Here is an 18,852-nt window from a genome sequence, read left to right as displayed (position 1 = left end):
TTTAAAGGAAGGCCTTGGTGTAAACGTTGACGTGAAATGCCATTCGTGTGAATTTTATCGACGCAGACTGAAGAAGAAACATTTGCCATTGATTCAAGTCGTTTGAACTCGGACGTAACTCCCAATGTCTTTAGGTGGGCAGAGTCAAAAACCAAGAGCGCAAGCTGATGAAAAGAAAAAAAAAAAACTAAAGAAGCCCTCCAGTCTTTCCCCAACACTTCATTTCTTTTGCTACATTTCCAAAATGTAAACATGACTATTTTGACCGCCCGCATTAAAAAAGTACACATTCACTTCCCACGGTTGAAACTATTCTTTGAGTAAAAAAAAAAATAGATTTTTTTTTTATATATCTTTACGATAGGATTTTTTTTGTTTTATTTTTTACATTTTTTTTCTGATGAACTTTGGAATCAAGCAATTTTTTTTAGCCCATGTGACTTCCGAGCAGTAAGCACAATGCAACCTTGACTTGTTCTTAACTGCTTCATTTACAATTTAGTAAGATTTGGTGAGAAAAGTAAAACTGCCGTATCAGCATTAATTCATTATCCTTGATGTCCAGCTTAAGGTCCGTGTACTAGTATGTACTTTTTCCTCACTAGTCAAACAATTCGGTGTGCTAGTCAAAAGAAAATGTCTTTTGTCCCACGACTAGCATCAATTTCACAATTTTATTTTTTTAATGGGGTGATAAGGGTCAGTTTTCTCCCTTTTCTAGATTTTTTTAAATTTTTTTTAGGGGGTGTCTCCTCTGTGTCTCACGGGGATACTAGAGGACTTCAGTGGAGATGCAGGGGCATTATTCATAAATGATTTCAAAGACCTAAATTGTTCAAATTGCATGGCAATATAAAGACTTCATAATCAACAACAAGCATTTAAGTCGTGTTTATTTGAAAAATGTGAATAACTCCAAATTTGGACTTCTACAACCAATATGACCTTAAGCAGGGATTTGTTTGAAATGATTTCCTACTTAATTAGCTTGGCATTTATTTTTTTTATTTTTTTTTGACGTACCTTTTTGAGACAGAGGCTGGATTTACACCGCACACTTCAAGTTGCACAATTTGGACTTGTTTTGCTGAATTGCAATATGAGGCATGCTGGCAAAACAACACATTAAAACACAAACATTAAAAAAAAAAAAAAAATGCCCCATGGATACTGAAAGCAAAAATTGTGACCCTAATAAATCACCAGGTGCGCAGAGTGCAATGTTGAATATTTTTCATTTGTATAATGATTGCTTGCGTCCTTGGAATTGTGCACTTGGACCTGTGGTGCAAATCCAGCCAAACATGTTGAGTAGAAAAAAGCATGAGCAGGCACTAGGCGGGATTTCATTCACCGATAGAAAAATATTATTCTAAGGCTTCTTTTTCCTTCATTTTAGTCCTTTTTTTTTTTTTTTTTAAACTAAGGCAGCAAGGCAGGTGACATTTTTTCCCAACCTGGTTATGTCATGACTTTGAATGTAAACAGTTGAGAAGTAGAAAAATATTCCGCTGATAAATAACCGAGACAAGAATGATAAATGCAAGAAAAAAAATAAAGCAGGCGGGATGGGTGGAGGGGGTGGGGGGTTCCTGTGAAATGATTGCACAGTAAAAATCTATCAGTAACACTACTGAGGAGGTAACCTGTAGCACACTGACTACTGATTATAGCCCAAATGTTAAACACTTAATAAGTTGACCTAATTAAAAACAAATGGGATGAGAACCTGAACTAGATAGAGGGTCCTTGGTTTACGATGGTCCCAATATATGACGAGGTTACAAATTTGTGCTGCGGCATGAGAATGACTTTACAAGTGCGCTAGCATAGGCAAGTGATAGATTCCGATTATAAACATAATGGTGGGAATTTCAGAAAATATTTTTTTTACTTTTATGAAAGTTGTGCTCGCTCTCACATGTCGTCGTCATAAGGTTGATACGTCATTTAATTTATTGAAATATTTTATGTACAAAATTTGTGAATAAATTACAAATAGAATGACAAAACAAATAATTGTCATTTTATTAGAAAAGCCCTAATCTTGTTAATACATTATTTTCTCTCCATTTAATAAAAATGCAATTTGAAGTGGAAAAGCCACATTTTTACAGTCATCTTTTGAGAAGAAATTAAATTTCCTTATGAGTACAGACAGCCATTTAACAAGAAAAAGTCTGATTTGCATAATGAAGTCAATTTTACAAGGCATCATTTTATATGCTCTTAATGGTAATATTGCAAAGAGTCACTTGTTTACTTTTTGTAATTGTTGACTTTTGCAGGTTACTTGAATGGATTGGGGAATTTTGCAAGTATAACCTTTAGAATTGCATGAGAATTACATCATAATTTTACATTTAAAAAAAAAAAAAAAAAGCCGAAAGTAATTTTACATGCCTGAAGTCGTAATACTGCGAGAAAAAAGCTTCAGTTACTTGGCCGCCATAATAATGGAACGTGTCGTAAATCGAGGACCCCCTCCCCACGTGAGAACGTAACGTAAGCTACATCATGTACATGTTCAAACATCATCACAAAAACAATCCAACAATGAAAATCCAAAGCAGGCGGGCTGGTGTGCAACACGCGTGACCCCTGAGGACTGAAATAGCAAACCTTCATTTTGTTTACATCCATGATTGGGGACGGACGCGCCCTTGACCCTCACTCACACACACACACACATTTTCCATGTACCATTTCCATAAAGGAACCTAAAATACACACACACACACACACACACACACACACACACACACACACACACACACACACACACAAACACAAATTTTGTAGTACCAAGTCCTGAACAAAAAACATTCTTTACAAAATAACATCATATAAGACAGTATATGAAATTGCATGTTTTTTGTAATAGAACATTATTATTACTATTTTTATTGTTGGATACAAACGTTAAGCAGGTTAATAGATTGTTTTGTTCTATTATCAGGCAGGCAAAGGCAGCCAGGCACGCAGCTAGTATCATGGCACGGAGAAAGTACAAAATAAACCCACTCGCTTCTGTCCAAATAGGACACCGAGAAAGAACACTTGGGTTCAGGGTTGCTTGGCACCGTTTAGGAGCGCTTTCAACTGGTTTGCAGATAGCTGCGTCCACGCCAAAACAAATATTCTTGCGTTTTGGACTCTTTTGTTTTTTTCCCCCAACACCAATAGCAGAAGACACGCTTTCTCACTTTGCATGACTCATTTTCACTGAGTCCAAATCTGATTTGGTTTTTCCACAGCAGAGTGGGAGAACATACACCCGACCGACCGACCGACCGGTTGTACCGCTTGAACAGCTGTGATGTGAAGCAGCTCTGATAGCATCAATATGATTTCTGTCCAGTCATCATTTTCTCCCATCCCGGCCGGCAGCACTTTGCAGGGTGATTTTTATTCCAGCATTGGGATGCATTTTTTTTTTTTTTTTCTTAAATTTCCGAGGTGCACTATGGCTCGCCTTGGGAAGCGTGCGTCATGTTTTTGAGGGGCGTCAATGAGCCTCTGTGTCCCCCTTCTCGGGTTCTTTGCCACCGTCAGTCGTCATCTTGCTGCCTTTAGACGCCATCGTGCTACCTTCCTCACTCGCCTCTGTGAAGTTGTCGCAGGAAATGTCACTTTTGGCGCCTTCACCGCTTTCCTCTTTTTCCTCGGCGGTTAATTCTGCCGTCAAATCCTGATCCTTGGGCTGCTCCGGATCCAGAGCTGGATGTTCGGGCTCCGAATCCAAATTCGTCGGCGTCACGGCGGCGGCGTCGCCGACATCGTTGTGATCCTTGCCCGGCGTTGTTTTGTCAGTGCAGTGGTGTAAGCCGCGCTGTATGTGTGTGGTGAAGTCGTAGCGGTCGGCGCAAACGTGCAGGCAGAAACCGCACTGAAATGGTCCCTGATCGCCATGGCAACTCATGTGCAGCGCGTACATGACTTCGTCCAGGAAGTAGATACCGCAGTGCAGGCAACGGTTGCTGGGCTCGTCTTGCGTGGCGACGTCGGCGGTGGCGCGGGTGGCCGAGTTGCCGTCTTCCACCTCCCACCGAGCGCCGCTTTCCTCCTCCTGAACTTTCAGGCTTTCGGATGAAGGCGACTCCCGCTTCCTCTTTTCCGCGCAATCGTCCCGTTGCCGCGTGGCGAGGTCCAGAGGCGCGTCGCTCTCCATGGATGACGACGAGCTTTGAGGGTGAAGAGGCGGGGGCGGGTATTGAGCCGGGGCGGGCGGCGGTGGGAGCGGTGAGTACGGCGAGGCGCAGTAGGGCACGGCGTAGCTCTGCGGGTGGTGCTGCTGCACCGGCGCCACCATGGCCGCCAGGTAGTGCGCGTTGTTGGCCAGCCCCGCCGCGCCGCCAAGGTTACCCATTCCGGAGGCGGCGGCCATCTTGTATTTGGTCCAGAAGCGCAGCCAGTCGGATTCGGGCGTCAAGTCCGGCGACAGCGTGAGGGGGAGCGGCACGGGGAACAGGGGGTACTGGTACTTCTCGATGGGCGAGCCCGGCGGAGAGTAACTGGACGGTTTGGAGGGCCGCATGTACTTCTCGATGGGACTTCCTCTTTCCGAGCTGGCGCCGGAGCCCACTTTCCCCGCTTCGACTTTGGCCAGCACGTCGGCCACCTCGGAGGGGGCGGGGTGCGAGGGGAGCAACAGCGGCGGCATGCGGCGGTGGATCTCCAGCGTCTGGTTGGCCAGGAAGACCTGCGTGGAGCGCGGCGACCGCGAGCGTGGTGACGGCTGCTGCTGCTGCTGGCTCTTGACAGACGCGCAGCTCCTGTCCGACTCGTCGCCGTTGACACGCTCCTCGGCGGTGGGGCGCTGCTGCTTGGGGGCGGGGTTTTCGGGCGGCAGCGTGTCCGGGTTGAGACGCTTGCGGGTGCGTCGGCGGATGATTTGCTCGCCGTTATTCTGCTTGATGATGTTTAGAGGTCTGGGCGTCTGTCAAGCCAAAACAAAACGTTAGCGGGTGTCTTGCATCTGGTTTCTTCTACAGACAAACACTCAAATTGACCGATTGACAATTTAAGAGTCTTCAATGACCCCAAAATACCTTGAATGAAAATGCATGCAGAGTCAAAGGAGGCTGGTCCGTGTTACGTGAGCAAAGACAGGCGTGATTCACGGCGTCACTAAAAAGCGTTTCTATTTCAAAAGTGAGCAAAGCGAGGCGACAAAAGGTCGACAGAGTGAAGACAAACGGTGACACGCTCGCTCGCTCGCTCGCTCCCTCCCTCTCGGTCGCTCACACGCGCGCAACTCCATATTCATAATTCTCTCTGTGCACTCTCACCACGCCAGCGTTTTTACTAGCTGCGATCCTCGCTAATAATGTGTGTCGAGCAAATAAAACTTTTACCGCGCCATGTAAAATATGGCTGCCGTAGAGACCGGACCAAAGGTTTCCAACCTGGTGCATCTGCAGGGGTATGTACATTTTTCTCCATTCTCCCGTGTGGCACCAACGCTAACAATATACATGTTTAAATCTTCACTACTGTCAAAAAATTAATAACACAAAAGTGTCAATAATATTGCCCGCCATAAGTGTTTTTGATACAAACACGGGGGCACCATTATTTCTTGATTACAATGCCACACTACAGATATTTATTTCCATTGCTGAACAGGAAAATGTGCTTTAGTGGTTGACTGTTCATTTCAAATGGAGGTTTAAATAGGTGAAATCAGTGTAAATGTGCTCATTCCCGTTTTAAAAGGAGAAAACAACAAGTGTGAAATAGAAAACGGGCGCACGGGAGCAGTTGATGATGCGCCATGCTCTCATTTTTATTGACTGTTACGTTCCAAACTGCAGTTTTCCGGAAAAAAACTACGCCTATGTGCTTTTCAATGCCAATGTCAGGTTGCAAGTATTTTGATGAAGACATTCTGAATCTATTTTGAATGGCAGAGTTGAAGAAGGATCTGCATTTTTATTGCGACCCACTAAAAATCCCCCCGTGACCCATTTTGGCTTGCCCGAGCCGCGGTTTGAGCTACAAACTGTAATTGTCAAGCAGGCGGCGCCTTTATGAAATCAACAATGCGATTTATTACACTGGGAGCACCTTGCGCTTGAACAAGGCCAGCTTAAAAAGTCAATATGCAAACATGTACCCATGCATGAAATGACTCTGAACTCCACACGAGCACGTCTGAGTTGATCGGCGCTCCGAAGCCGGCTGATTCCGGAACCCGGGTGTCGTTATCTCATCTGTAATTCATGCCGTCTAATTAAGTTTGGGATTTCCGTCGTCTTTCCCCAGGCTGGAGACGGCCGGCCGGCCGAGCGACCGAGCGAGCGGCTCGGTTCACGTAGCAAAGCTTGGCGCTCCCGAGGAAGCCGACTGCGACTCCCCGGCAGCCAAATCAAATATACTCTGCACAATATTATGTTTCCGCGGCAGGAGTCGCAGTGCAACAGAGAGCGAGCGCAATTTGTAGCCTTTATTTGGTGCGCTAAGGGTGAACAGATGCGCGCTTTTCGGGAGCCTCGGACAACCCGAGCCCGTTTCCGCCGCCAAGTGAAGGATAGTTCCTCTGGGCGGCTTAGCCCCGTTTCCACCAGGACTAACAATTCATCAAATTCAAATAGACCAAGTTGTCAGAGTATCAAACTCTACTGAAAGTCGTTGACTGTTTTTCATATTCGTGAAATTGAGTGAGGAAATTTACCGAGTGCAGCTTCTGATAGAGGCCGCAGGCGTTGCAGACGTAGCCGCCGTTGGCGTTCTTCCTCCACAGCGACGTCTTGGTGGTCAGACAGTTGGCGCAGAAGACCCCGCTGCCTCGCCGCCGCTGGAGGACGACAAAGGAAACACAACATTGACATCAGAGGACACAAACAGGCCAATGGGCATGGCAACGTTCTCCATCACAGCCTATAAGTCCGCCGCGGGTCCCCCAGGTCGCACGCCACCTTTACGACGCCGTTGCCTCATCTTCTCTCCTGCGCCCCGCTAAGCAATTCACTGGCTTTTACGCCGCTCCATCAATCTCCACTCGCAATTTTACTTTATATTGACTTTCTCTGTGGTATGGATACTGCTGGGGCCTGAATTTCCCTGAAAGAGTATTCCCAAGGGATTAATAAAGTTGAGTCTAAGTCTAAGTCTAAGTCTTTAAAAGCGTCAAAGACCGTAGAGAATACAGTGGTAGGTTGGCTTGCATCTAATTCGCCCAACACCTCAAATCAATTTTGCGGAACGGAAATGAATTGAAAAGCCACGCATCTCCATTTTTTATTTTGAAAAGTGAAAAATAGCAGCGCTTAGTATGTAAAGAAAACAAATTGCTTTTATGTAGAGCAATTGCCACGGAGAACTAGAGTGGGATAACTCCACTTTTGTCATTTTGCAGGAGAGTGATTTAAGGTTTTATGGCTGCCGTAAAAATGTAAAGGATTTATATCTTGATTTATACGCCACTTCTTACCTCTTCCAGATTCTTGTTTGGACACAAATGGTGGGTTCTCAAATTTCAGAGTATTAAAAAAAATATATATATATATGAATATGATTTAAAAAACAATTATAAATCACACATTTAATATCTGCATGTGGTAACAAAGATTCAAATTTTGGTTTGTAAAAAAGTGACAGTTAAAAAATACATGAAGTTGAGCCAAATGTAAGTCAAGGCAAGCTCGCTCCATGATGTTGCCATTCCTGCAAAGCCGCTCGCTATGTTTGTGCCTGCCATCTTTGCGCCTGCCATTTTTGGCATTCTCCTCCTGTCGACTATCCGCCGGGACCTTCTCCTTTCAACGGCGCCATCTTCCCGCTTTATGCTCCTGACAGACTGGAGAGTTTAGCATACTTTTGGGGAGTAGAGGCTTCGAAGCAGCCGGTGCAGGAAAAAAAAAAAAAAAAACATTTTCACAAAAGCGCCACCGCTTCACTCGGGGACGTTGTGGACTCTCGGCGCTGTTGCAGATGGAGGCGTGAACGGATCTGCAGAGAGGCGCCGGCTACAAAGCAGACGGGTCCGACGGGTACGGCACTGCTACATTTTCAGGTTTATTTTCTCCCCGCTGGAAACGTTGCATTGGTGAAGTAGGGATGCAAATCTTTTTTAAGGACATGATCGCATGATAACAGCCTGCTCTGGTCGTCAAATACCCCCAAACAGCTGCCTACTAAAAACGATGAATGGTCTACAATCGGTTGTTTAATGTTACTACTGTTCAGCAACAATCTTTTAAAGATGGGCCATGAGTTTTTTTGCCAAGGCAAGATTTAAAGCGGCGCTTTGCCTCATTTTGACTTCAAGTCTCTGCTGACAAACTATCAGACAGTTCAAATATTTGCAAGCAAAGATGTTTATTTATCCTCCGTTCAGCCGTTTCCGAGTCAATGTGGGGATGATTAAACATCCTGTTCCAAAACATGTTGTATCGAATAAACAGCACATGGCTAATATTGGGGTTCTTTATGGTGCATGTGTTGCTTTCTGACACGGACGGACGGACGGGACTGTGAACGGATCCAAATCCTCTCGCTGGCAAAAGACTCTGCGTGTGTGCGTGTGTGCGTGCGTGCACCATACGGTCACCACATGTAGCGAGACGGAGCCAGGTGATTGATTGATGCACACTTCCTCTTCGACTGTGTGAGAGAGAAAGTGTGTGTGTGTGTGTGTGTGTGTGTGTGTGTGTGTGTGCGTGCGTGTAGTCTTCCGCAAGCCCAACAATGTGTCTGTCATCAGAATTTAGCTTCTCTCCGAGCGAGCCAAATTACTCGCATATGTCCGCACAGCTGCCCCTCTTCCTTATGGGACAATGGACGGGGGACAGACGCCCGCCACACATGCACAGAATCAAAATTGATCCATAAAGACAGAAACCAGATTTTGGGCTCTGCAGATATAGAAAGGCAAGAGGACAGATGCACGTACACACTAATCATAGCGCTGACCATATGGCCGTTTTGTTTTGGTGCGGACGAGATAACATTTCCCCGCAAAGACAAATATCGTCCACTTGGGTAGAAACGTCCACACTCGAGCACGCTTCTCATCTGCAAAGCCACTTGTTGCCTTTTTCAAAACAGAACTTCTGACTTTTCAAAAACACTATTTAGTCATTGACTTCTAATATAATTGCGGACTACAAGAGCACATTGCCAGAAAGAGTTGGAGCTTTATTCCACCTAAAAGAAAAAGGTCATAATCCACTATTTTGCTGGTAACAGGAGATCAGAGCGCCCGGCAGTCTCTCTCCCATAGATTTTAAAAAGAGGCTTTTCTTGCAGAATGAAACGACATTTGATTCACTTACAGAGTCTTCTCTGGAGCATAGATGGCGACGACTTGCTTTCAATCAGCCATTATTTAATCGACGCGCAACACTACTCGCCGTCTGAATTCAAACTAAATTCCGTCCTGACAAGTCACATATCTCAGATGCTGGATCAGCCTCTTGATTGCGTGCAGGAAGAAATGCGTACATGGCGTCAACAAGGTACTAAGTCACCACAAAGTGCATCTGGGAGCCATCTTACACTTGTAAATCATGCTACCAACCATCAACTGCGTGTGTGTCCAGCATATGCTTCCACTCAAGCTACTGTACGAACGAGATGGAATCATCAGATTGGTGTTGAGTGGATGTAAAGGTGATCCCGCTCGTTCCGTCGCCGCCTTTGGCGGGAATAAGCGAGGACCAACAGATGGCAAAGCAGATGATACACAAAGCCACCTTCAATAATAAAGACACGAGGAGGCCATTTAACAACAGAGGAGCACGATAAATACCGAGACAGCTCCCATCTCTCGCCGTGAAAAAAATGACATGAATCAACGGCTGCTGGGCCAGCACTTATCAGCTCACATGACATTATTAGTGCGGCGGGGAGAAAGAAGAACAGATCAAATGTCACTTTCCACCAACAAGCTGTCGTTAGCTTGCGGAATCAATAACATCTCTCCAGGAATGATCCAAGTCTTGGTTTCTTACAAAATAATGACACTGATCATCTCTTTTTTGAAACAATTCTTTGTATATTAAGTTTGCTGTCAGCGAGCATTAAGCGCTGGTTCGCACGGCAACAAACTTGTTAACAAGCAAGTGGAGCTTGAAAGAGGGTTTTTTTTGTATATAGAACATAGCCCGGTGTTTGTCCCGCTGCACCGTGCGCTCCATTACACATAAGCAAGCTTATAGTGAGAGACCACACCAGCAGGCTTTGGACTGGAAACGCAAACACTATCACTGCAGCACATTCAGCCCCCCCCCCCCCCCCCCCCCCCCCCCCCCGCCCCCGCCCACCCCACCCGTGCACATCCCTTACTCGTCTCTCTTTGGAGCTTAAGAGTAAATCCAATTGCAAGACAATAAAGGCTGTGTGGCGCTATACGGAAGGAAGAGGGTTTTCAAAAGTGAGGCCCAGGTCGGTTGATGAGGAGGCCACCGTTGGCCAGGCGAGCTCCAGGAAGTGTTTCATGGGGTTTCAAAAGAGAATCTAAGCAAACGCACTTGATTCTTTTTTTTCTTTTTTTTTTTGGGGGCCGGCGGCCAATGGGAGCAGCTAAAACCTGAGCATTAACGTGATCACCTCATCTGCATGGGACTGTTTTGCTAAAGTGATTTTGTTTTACAAAAAAAAAAAAAACATGCCAACTCAGTAGCAAAGTCAGACGTCAGGCAGAACAATTAAATACTCTTCCATTAATAGCTGTCAGTCGGATTCCGGTATTACATTTCTGCACGTGCTAACCCCCCCCCCCCCCCCCCCCACTCCCACCTTCCCTCCCTCCCTCCAACAAAATGGTGTCAGGAGAACAGTGACCCACTTCTAGCTGTCCAGATTGGTGAGAAATGTACTTTGCATATTTCCTCCTGGGAAGAAGGCCCCTGTAGGTGGACATGAACACGCTTTACTTATCCAGGACAGCGCAACCTTTTGCCCAAAGCGGAACGAGCAAGATGAGCAGAGAGGAAGTTATTGCATGCACGCCCTTAATACCTGCAGCCTGATCCACAACTAATTAACTGTCTGGCTCTCTATTTTTCTTGTTTATCTGAGAAGAGACAATCCGGTCCATTCCCACACTGCCCAGCGTCACGTGACTGTTCGGATCCAGGAAATAGCCGCTACTACGTATGAGGAGATTGTGCCGGGGGGGGGAAAAAAAAAATGGCCGTGATGAAGTTGTCAGAGAAAATTACAAACTGACCCGACAAGACTGCTGCGAATGCCGCCACGCATTAAGCTCATCCCAGCCTGACGCTAACATCTGCGACGCTAATTGTTTGACACGGTGGCACGTTAAACAAGGTGCGCACGCCGCGCCAGTTGTACATCTTCATTTCCAAACGTCCTTGGACAAGCAAAGATTTGCCTAATTGTGGTGCAAACGAGGGATGCAGATGGGAAGGGCGGGGGCCCGAGCTGTTAAACAAAAAAGCATGGCGAAGACGAGAAGCCAGTGACGACGGGAAGGAACGAGGCGTGCGACCAAAAGCGCGTAATGGATGGCACTTTATAGTATTAAACCTTGAAACGACTTTATCTCTCCAATTAGTGCGACGAGCAAGACGGAGGAGGTGCAAAGGGGCCGAGGAGGAGGCCCGATGACAAAAAAGAAAAGAAAGGGCTGCACATTTTGAAAAATGTCAAATAACCAGTCTTAACTCATTTTAGTTCAACATAAAGTTCAGCTACAAGTACCATTTTGATGAATTACAATGTCGGAATTTTATTTTTTACTATTACAGATTGACTGTGCAGAGTGAACAAACATTTCAAAGAATATTCAGCAGCTAACAGCCAAAGTTGCTGTTTGTGGATACTTTTATTGGTCGCTTTGCAAGCACAAGTAGCAGAAATCAAATAAGGCTATGCAGTGAAACGGTCCCGTGGTAAAGTCAGTATTTTCCAACAGTGCATCAGTGTGCGAGTGAGCGAGCCAGCGAGGGTGGGCGTGAGGGTGCCAAGGGTCACGGTAGCGGGAAATGAGCAAAAGTGAGTGGGCAAGGAGGTCAAGATGAATAACAAGCAAAGAAAGTGCAGCGTGAGCACAAACGGCCACCGCAAAACAAACTACCGCGCCAGAAACATTTTTGCATGGCCATTCCTAATTTGTGTTCTTTTTCAATGGCCAACATTCCAGGATACGCAACCATCTGATATATTTTTAATTTAAAAAGCGGGGTGAGCGCCGAAGACGAGCGACACTCCGGGCCTGCGCGGGCCGCTAAGTAGTTCACCCGTATCGACGTGCTCCATCAAATTGAAGCCAAAAGGACAAATGATAAGGCTAGCTGGCTCATTAGCGCTAACACATCAAAGTTCTGACAAAACAAATGGAAAATACTCTCAGCTGTAAAATGAGAGACCGCAGTTTTGTTTTTTTTTTCACTTTTTGCAGAAAAAGAATTAGCGGTTACAATTTGGATTTGACAACACGATATATTCAATGTGTGCAAGCGATGAGGTTGTATTATTATTTATGGCGTGCGGGCTTGTTGCCGCGAGAAACTCTGGCAGCACACGAACGCTCGCTCGGAAAGCGCGCGAGCGCTTTACGAGGGTCCCGCGTGACAAGAAAACTGCTTCACATTGATTCTTTTGACTTTGGATGCAAGTCGGCCTTGGGCGAGGAAGATGCGGGCCGGTATTCATCGAGACCAAGTCGATGCAATACATGAGCCGAAATTACAATAGTCCATTTTCAATTTGTTGTGGTCTTACCAAAGAGCTAAATGAGAAAAAGCATCCAAGTGCTTTTCAATTTTAGCGAGGCCTTGAGGCCTATTGTCTACAGAAATCATTTTTTAAACATAATTGACCTTTTTAGACCCAAAAAAGCTTTCCATTTTAGCGAGGCCTTGATGTTTACCAATTGTGTACGGAAATCATTTTCAATCTTAATTCACCTTTTTAACCTCAAATTTGAGGCAGCTTTGAGGCTTTTCTGAGGCATCTGAAATGAAACACAACATTTAACAGAATTCATATTTTGGGGGTACGTTTCCGCAAGATACGCAACTGCAAAGAGTCGCCGTCCCTACGCTGCAACCCATGTGTAGCCTTTGCATATTTAACGCATAAGCGAGCACGGCTCCTTGTCGATGTCAGCACTGAGGCACCACTGATACTAAGTGGGCAGCCCACCTGGGGCTTATCTGACATTTCCCACTTATTAAGAGCCTCGGGGTGGAGATGGAGCCTGGCTCGTCAATATCGGAATTACTCTTGAAGCTCCCGCCCCGACACTCGTGCTGTTGACGATCCCGCTTTGGCTGTCGCGACAAACCAAACAGATCTGCTAGCCTCGGAGGAACGCATACGCGTGTCTGGTGGGCGTAAGCCACGTAGAAAAAAGCCACGTAGGACAACCCGATATGTTATTCCGACAACGCGATGAGAACGTTGACAGACGCCGCACCTCACGCCGACTCAAACGGGCGTCCAAATCTGGCACCCAAGTACCAAGAGCCGTCTTTTTGCCTCCGAGGCCTTAATTGGACTTGAGCGAGCGTCTTGGCGCCAGACTCCGAGCCAAACATATCCAAGCATCAAACCTGGCCTCGCGTCAAGCGGGGCCCTGCCACCGTCAACGGCATTGCGTCGAAGGCGTCAATCAGACCCAAAGTGGCGGAACGGAAGCGCGCTACTTTTAGACAGCTTTTGTAACGTTCCTTCATCTCTGCAATCTGCTAACTCGCTCTGTCACTGACCTCCTCTCTCTGGAACTTTAAAAAAATAAATCAGTCAACAGATATTTACAGAATGCCGTTGCGTGGGCTTTGATCTGATTGCGTTGAGTCAAGTATTTCAAATTGTGAAACCATCAAAGTGTTATCCAGGCGTGTCTTTGGCATCCTTGCGGAAGCAGACAACAAATTCGAAAACGCCTACAGTTTATGTCAAAGGCATCGATGTGTATTAAAAACAGCAGTTAACATGCCGTACGTAAACAAATGCATGTTGCAGAAAACTATTTGGTTTAAAAACATCCATCCATCATCTATTTTCTACAAAGCTTTTTTTTTTATTATTCGAGTATTTGGTGAGCTGGAGGGAGTCTCGCCAAGTTTATTGTGGTTGAGAAAGCGAGTACACAATGGACTGGTCACTGGTGTTCAACACGCAACAGTGGAATTAATAAGCAATTGTGGCGAGTTATTCGGAGTCAGGAAAATCTCCATTTTTTAATTCCCCCGCATCTCCTTTTACAGCTCAGAACAAACAATCGAGGAAAAGGACTTGAGATGCATGGAGAACACCGAGTCAACTTGATGCTAAAGGCGGTGGGTGAGCAAACGATTGCACAATTTTTGTTCTCAGGGTCTGAGATCATGCGACGAACAGAGCGGATGGCTGGGAAGCCGAGATGAGAGCGGGCTCATTTCCATCCTTCGGAAACACACTTGGAATAATGAAATGCAAGCACACGCGTGTGAGCACAGAGAGATGTTGTTGTTGTTGTCATGAGAAGAGAGAACAGAAGGTATGGCGAGAGGTGGGTCACGTGGGCCCCGTACGTCAACGAGATCATTAATCGACGGTCGGCAGCGAGTTGTGTCGTTGCCGAGAGGCTCGACGGTAAAAAGTTCTTGACGGCAAGCCAGGAAAACGGCAGCTGAATTGGCCGGTGTCAAAGACGCTACAAACTTTGAATCCAAATGATGCCCTTAGTGAGCGACATTGCAAAAATCACCAAAACTAATGACTCAGAATTGATTGGTTATTTTCCAGGTGGCTGATAAAAGTATTCCGATTCCCTTTCCTAAAAGGCACACAAACGAGAGACCGACCGCCCCGGCTGGGGAGAAGGTCGAAAAGCTGTGATTCGTCCCTTCTTTCGAATGCTTTACTTTCATGATTTTATCCTCCTGTGATATCACCTCTCTCATCTCTTCCACACGGAGGAAACAAACACAAACAATGGGGGCCACTGCAGGTTGGCGAGGAGCAAAGAGGACAGATAGCGATCACTTGGAACACAAGCTGAGCCACAGAAACGTAACAAAGGACAGACGGGATGATATTAAAAGTAACCACACGGCGCTGCAAATGTAAAGAAGACGCATTCAATTTCCTCTGGGTGGCTTCGCGTCTTCTCACAGAGGTTTGCGTTCGAGCCGTAACAGAACACAGGTCTCATCATCTGATAGAACTTCTGAAAATAGAACTTTGACAGCTTTTGTAGGCAGCGAGCGCCAAAGTGGCTACAGTCACCACTCAGTCTCTGAATGATGATGATGCGCCCTCTAGTGGCTGAAGACATAAAGCTAGATTTCAAATGGCAACTCTGACTTTCTAAAAAAAAAAAAAAATGGATTGATTTCAAATTGGCTGTGACAATTACAAATGTGTTAGAATAAAATTCTAATTCATTCTCGACGCAAACTTGTAGACAAGTGTTCGGGTTAGCTTGTTGGCTCTCAAGCGACGCGGCAATAAATTGCTGGACTACGACTTGCAGAGCAAAAGTAGCTCACTGCACATCTGGACGACATCCGGGCACATGAGAACAGATAACACACAAAATGGAGGCAGGAGTATGATTTCGGGGAATAGTATTTTCGTCTCCTCTTAACGTTCCTTCCTTCCCTCTCTCCCTCATTCTTTCCTTCTGTTCCCTTTGTCTGTTCACTAATCCTGTACGACAGACACAGAGCACAAATCTCCCTGTTGGCAGTGAGAACCACAAAAAAAAAAAAAAAAAAAAACGGAGAGAGAGAGTGCGGGAGAGAAAGAGATTGACTGTTGAACACCAGTTGAAGTGATTTATGAGGCTGGAATCTGTGCTGGAACATATGTAGACACTCCTTGTCTTTTTTTTTACAACACACAAATTCATGCACAGACACTCTTCTGGGGAGTCCCATTTCAAAATCACTTGTAATCCCCCCAAAATACCTCCGCTGATCTAATGAGTCCAAATGACAAACACAATTTATTTCAAGGAAAATGATGATTGAGATTTGATTTTGTTCATATGTTTCAGTATAAAGTGAGGATTTATCGCCTCCGTCCAGGTTTGCTTTTGAATCTTGACTTGGCGTCTTTTGGCATCCCCAAACCATCTCAAAGAGAATCGCAATTGCTACTATTAATGAAAACACGTTTCACTATAATAAACTCCAACATAGCATCCCGCCCAACCTCTGTGAGGAAAAAAAAATAAAAAATAAGCTTGCAGTTACAGTAAATGACGAAGAAGGGCCATAAAAGCGTTGACAACATAAAGGATGCACTAAATAGCAATGACGTTTTTGCTGGCTTGCGACTCGAAAGTTTCTCCCTCTCTCCCGAAGAGTTTATACGGCTGAGCGAGGGGGGGGGGGGGGGGGGGACGCTGCCAAGGCCGTATCGCAAACAAAGGCTGTAATTATTGGCACTGATGCGGCCGCCTTGACAAGACTGAAAGGCAGCAAATGATGGAGCGAGAGAGGGACGGAATGAAATGAGGCGCTGCGGTTCAAGAATGATAAATAAAAGATCTGATAGACAACTGATGCAATATTCTTGTTATTGTATCGCCACGTTAGAATTAGCCAAGCCCAAAGCCGCTCGCTCGCTCGCTCGCTCTCTCGCTCCCTCGCTCCCATAGTAATCATTCAAACCTGATTGCTCCGATCTCCTTCATTCTATTTGTCATTGTACCTAAACGCACACACACACACACACACAAACACACAAAAGACAGCTACAAATGCCTTTTAATCATATGGTATCAATAAATAAAATGCGTTCATTTCCCAAAAGTCCATCTGCTAGCCCGCACATACTATCAATAACTCACATCACGCACGCACACACTTGACTTAATCCAACTCTACGGATGGCCAACACACACACATCATGTGGCCAGAGAATCTAAATGGAGATGAGTGTGAAAGATGAAAGTTTGTGTTAGTTCAATGCAAGAGTTCCACTATTGTAGCTACACTTAAGATGACCGCGGCCGACAATATTTGTGATTCTTTCATCGATTGGTGAATTCATAGCAAGCCCATTTTTCGTCCGCCTCTGTGAAATGGAGAGTAACATTCCAAACACGGTAGGAAAGAGAAGTGTGATTTTTGTGAATATCAGCGGCACATTAAAATAAATTGCCAGGTGCTAAGAGAACATCTGGCAGCATTTAAACAGCCTCTAAGAGGATCATCAGATAAAATCAAAGCAATACAAAATGCCACTGCTGCTACTTTTCTTGCTTGCCTGGATTGTTTATTTCCTAATTACGAAAAAAAAATTACAGATGCTGCATTCTATTACAAAGAAAATGTTCTAGCTGTCCTATTGTATGGGCTTTCGAAAGGACGGAATAGTTTTAGAAACAGCTATTCAAATGTTTTTGTTAGTTGTGGCATGGAAATAGAACGTGGTTTATTTTTTATGCTTTCTTTACGACTTCATCTTCACTTCCCGACTCTGAACGTCAACACTCCTGTACCATAGCTAGCTCGCTCTGTTCCTCCTTTAAATAAGAATAAAAAAACAAGCTCAGGAAAGCCACATTTAGAATGTTAATAACTGCCAAGAAATCAATGTCGAATCCCAAATAAAGGCCAATTTTGCTGTAGTTTAGTCAAGCAAGCCACAATAAACAGGTTGCCGTTGCTATGGCGCCCAAACCATCAGAACTTCATTTTGCTGCAGAAGAAGTTGCAATCCAGGGTGAAAATCCCCCCCTAATGCTTGGCTTTTTCTATCAATTCACATCAGGCGGATACAATTTTGTTTTCATCTGCCCGGGGCATTTACTGTATTTGCTCCACCACAGATGAAAGGAGACATCTATCAAGGGCGGAAATCCTTTATTTGGAATGACACTCCATTAAATATTAACTGGTGGATTATTTGAAAGTTCAACCTAGCGGATCCCGATTCTGGAAAACTGCCCTAAATTTAAAATTTCATTTAAAAAAAAAGAATATAGATCTATAGAGCAAATCAACGCAAGAGCTTGCACATCAACCGATGTCGGACATTCCAAAGGTTTTATTCACACGCACATAGGTGAGGAGCTCGATGAATCGCTCCTTGTCTGCAGGCTGATGGAGTGATAAAGTTGCTTTCAAACAGCCGCCGACACACCGCCGAGACCAGAACATGTGTCTTACATCAGGAGAGACTCATGTTAACGTCGGCAAAAAAAAAAAAAAAAAAAGTGCAACAAGTCCCCGCCATTCTTCCTATCAGCTTTTCATCTACGGTCTTCACCGGAGAGAAAGCTAGCTGTGGCGCTCAGGGGAAACTTATCCTCCATCTCCCATTATTCATTTGGTTTTCCACAGGGCTTCATGTCAAGAGACAGGAGACTATTTGTGTGATTTTATTTTACTGTCTGGAAGTTTCATTTTTTTGGCTTCTCCGGTTACTTAGCAGGCAGGATTGTCCGCTTTCATTCCTCACTTAGTGTTCCTTGCGAGCGGCTCAAAAGTGATTCTTTCACCGCGACCTTTTTTGGACCTCCCTTGCATTCAAACACAGAGATGCATATTGGAAGGAATCCTGCTGGGAAAAGGCTAAAAATAGACGGCCGGACGGACGGACAAACAGGCGCAGAAACGCACGGCCGCACTGACGCAGAGGCATTTGCGTGACCAAACGTGATTACAAAGGGAAAAATAAATGAACTGGTGGACGGCGGGTGCCAAAAGTGGATCAGGACTTATTGGCTGAGCCCATACAATGTGATTTGCGCCTTATTACGAGGCCTAACAGGTACAAGATGTGCGCCTTAATAACGTTTAAACAGATTGGAGGGAATAATGGGGAACCTCGCGGTGCATCACCTCAAAGCGCTTTAAATCTGTTTACAAATGTGAGCTCTGCGTTAACCATCCTGAATGATGAAACGGTGAAGTCACTCACAATCTTGCGGGTTTTCCA

The 18,852-nt window shown here is 45.2% G+C and overlaps 1 protein-coding gene across 2 annotated transcripts in view; it reads right to left on the bottom strand.

The window, feature by feature from the left end:
* Window positions 1-875: 875 nt before the first annotated feature.
* Window positions 876-18,852, bottom strand: part of trps1 (trichorhinophalangeal syndrome I) — a 95,615-nt gene continuing 77,638 nt past the window's right edge. For both annotated transcript variants that reach the window (XM_049750697.1, XM_049750698.1), the window contains exons 19-20: window positions 6,677-6,799; window positions 876-4,939 (exon numbers count right to left, since the gene is read on the bottom strand). In XM_049750697.1, the coding sequence (XP_049606654.1) occupies window positions 3,509-4,939; window positions 6,677-6,799 (1,554 nt within the window). In that variant the 3' untranslated portion in view covers window positions 876-3,508. The remainder of the gene's footprint in view (window positions 4,940-6,676; window positions 6,800-18,852) is intronic.

The sequence above is a fragment of the Syngnathus scovelli genome, chromosome 19 (assembly GCF_024217435.2).
Source record: "Syngnathus scovelli strain Florida chromosome 19, RoL_Ssco_1.2, whole genome shotgun sequence".
Classification (NCBI taxonomy): Eukaryota; Metazoa; Chordata; class Actinopteri; order Syngnathiformes; family Syngnathidae; genus Syngnathus; species Syngnathus scovelli.
The sequence above is the reverse complement of the archived record's forward strand: the minus strand, read 5'-3'. Positions and strand labels throughout refer to the sequence as shown.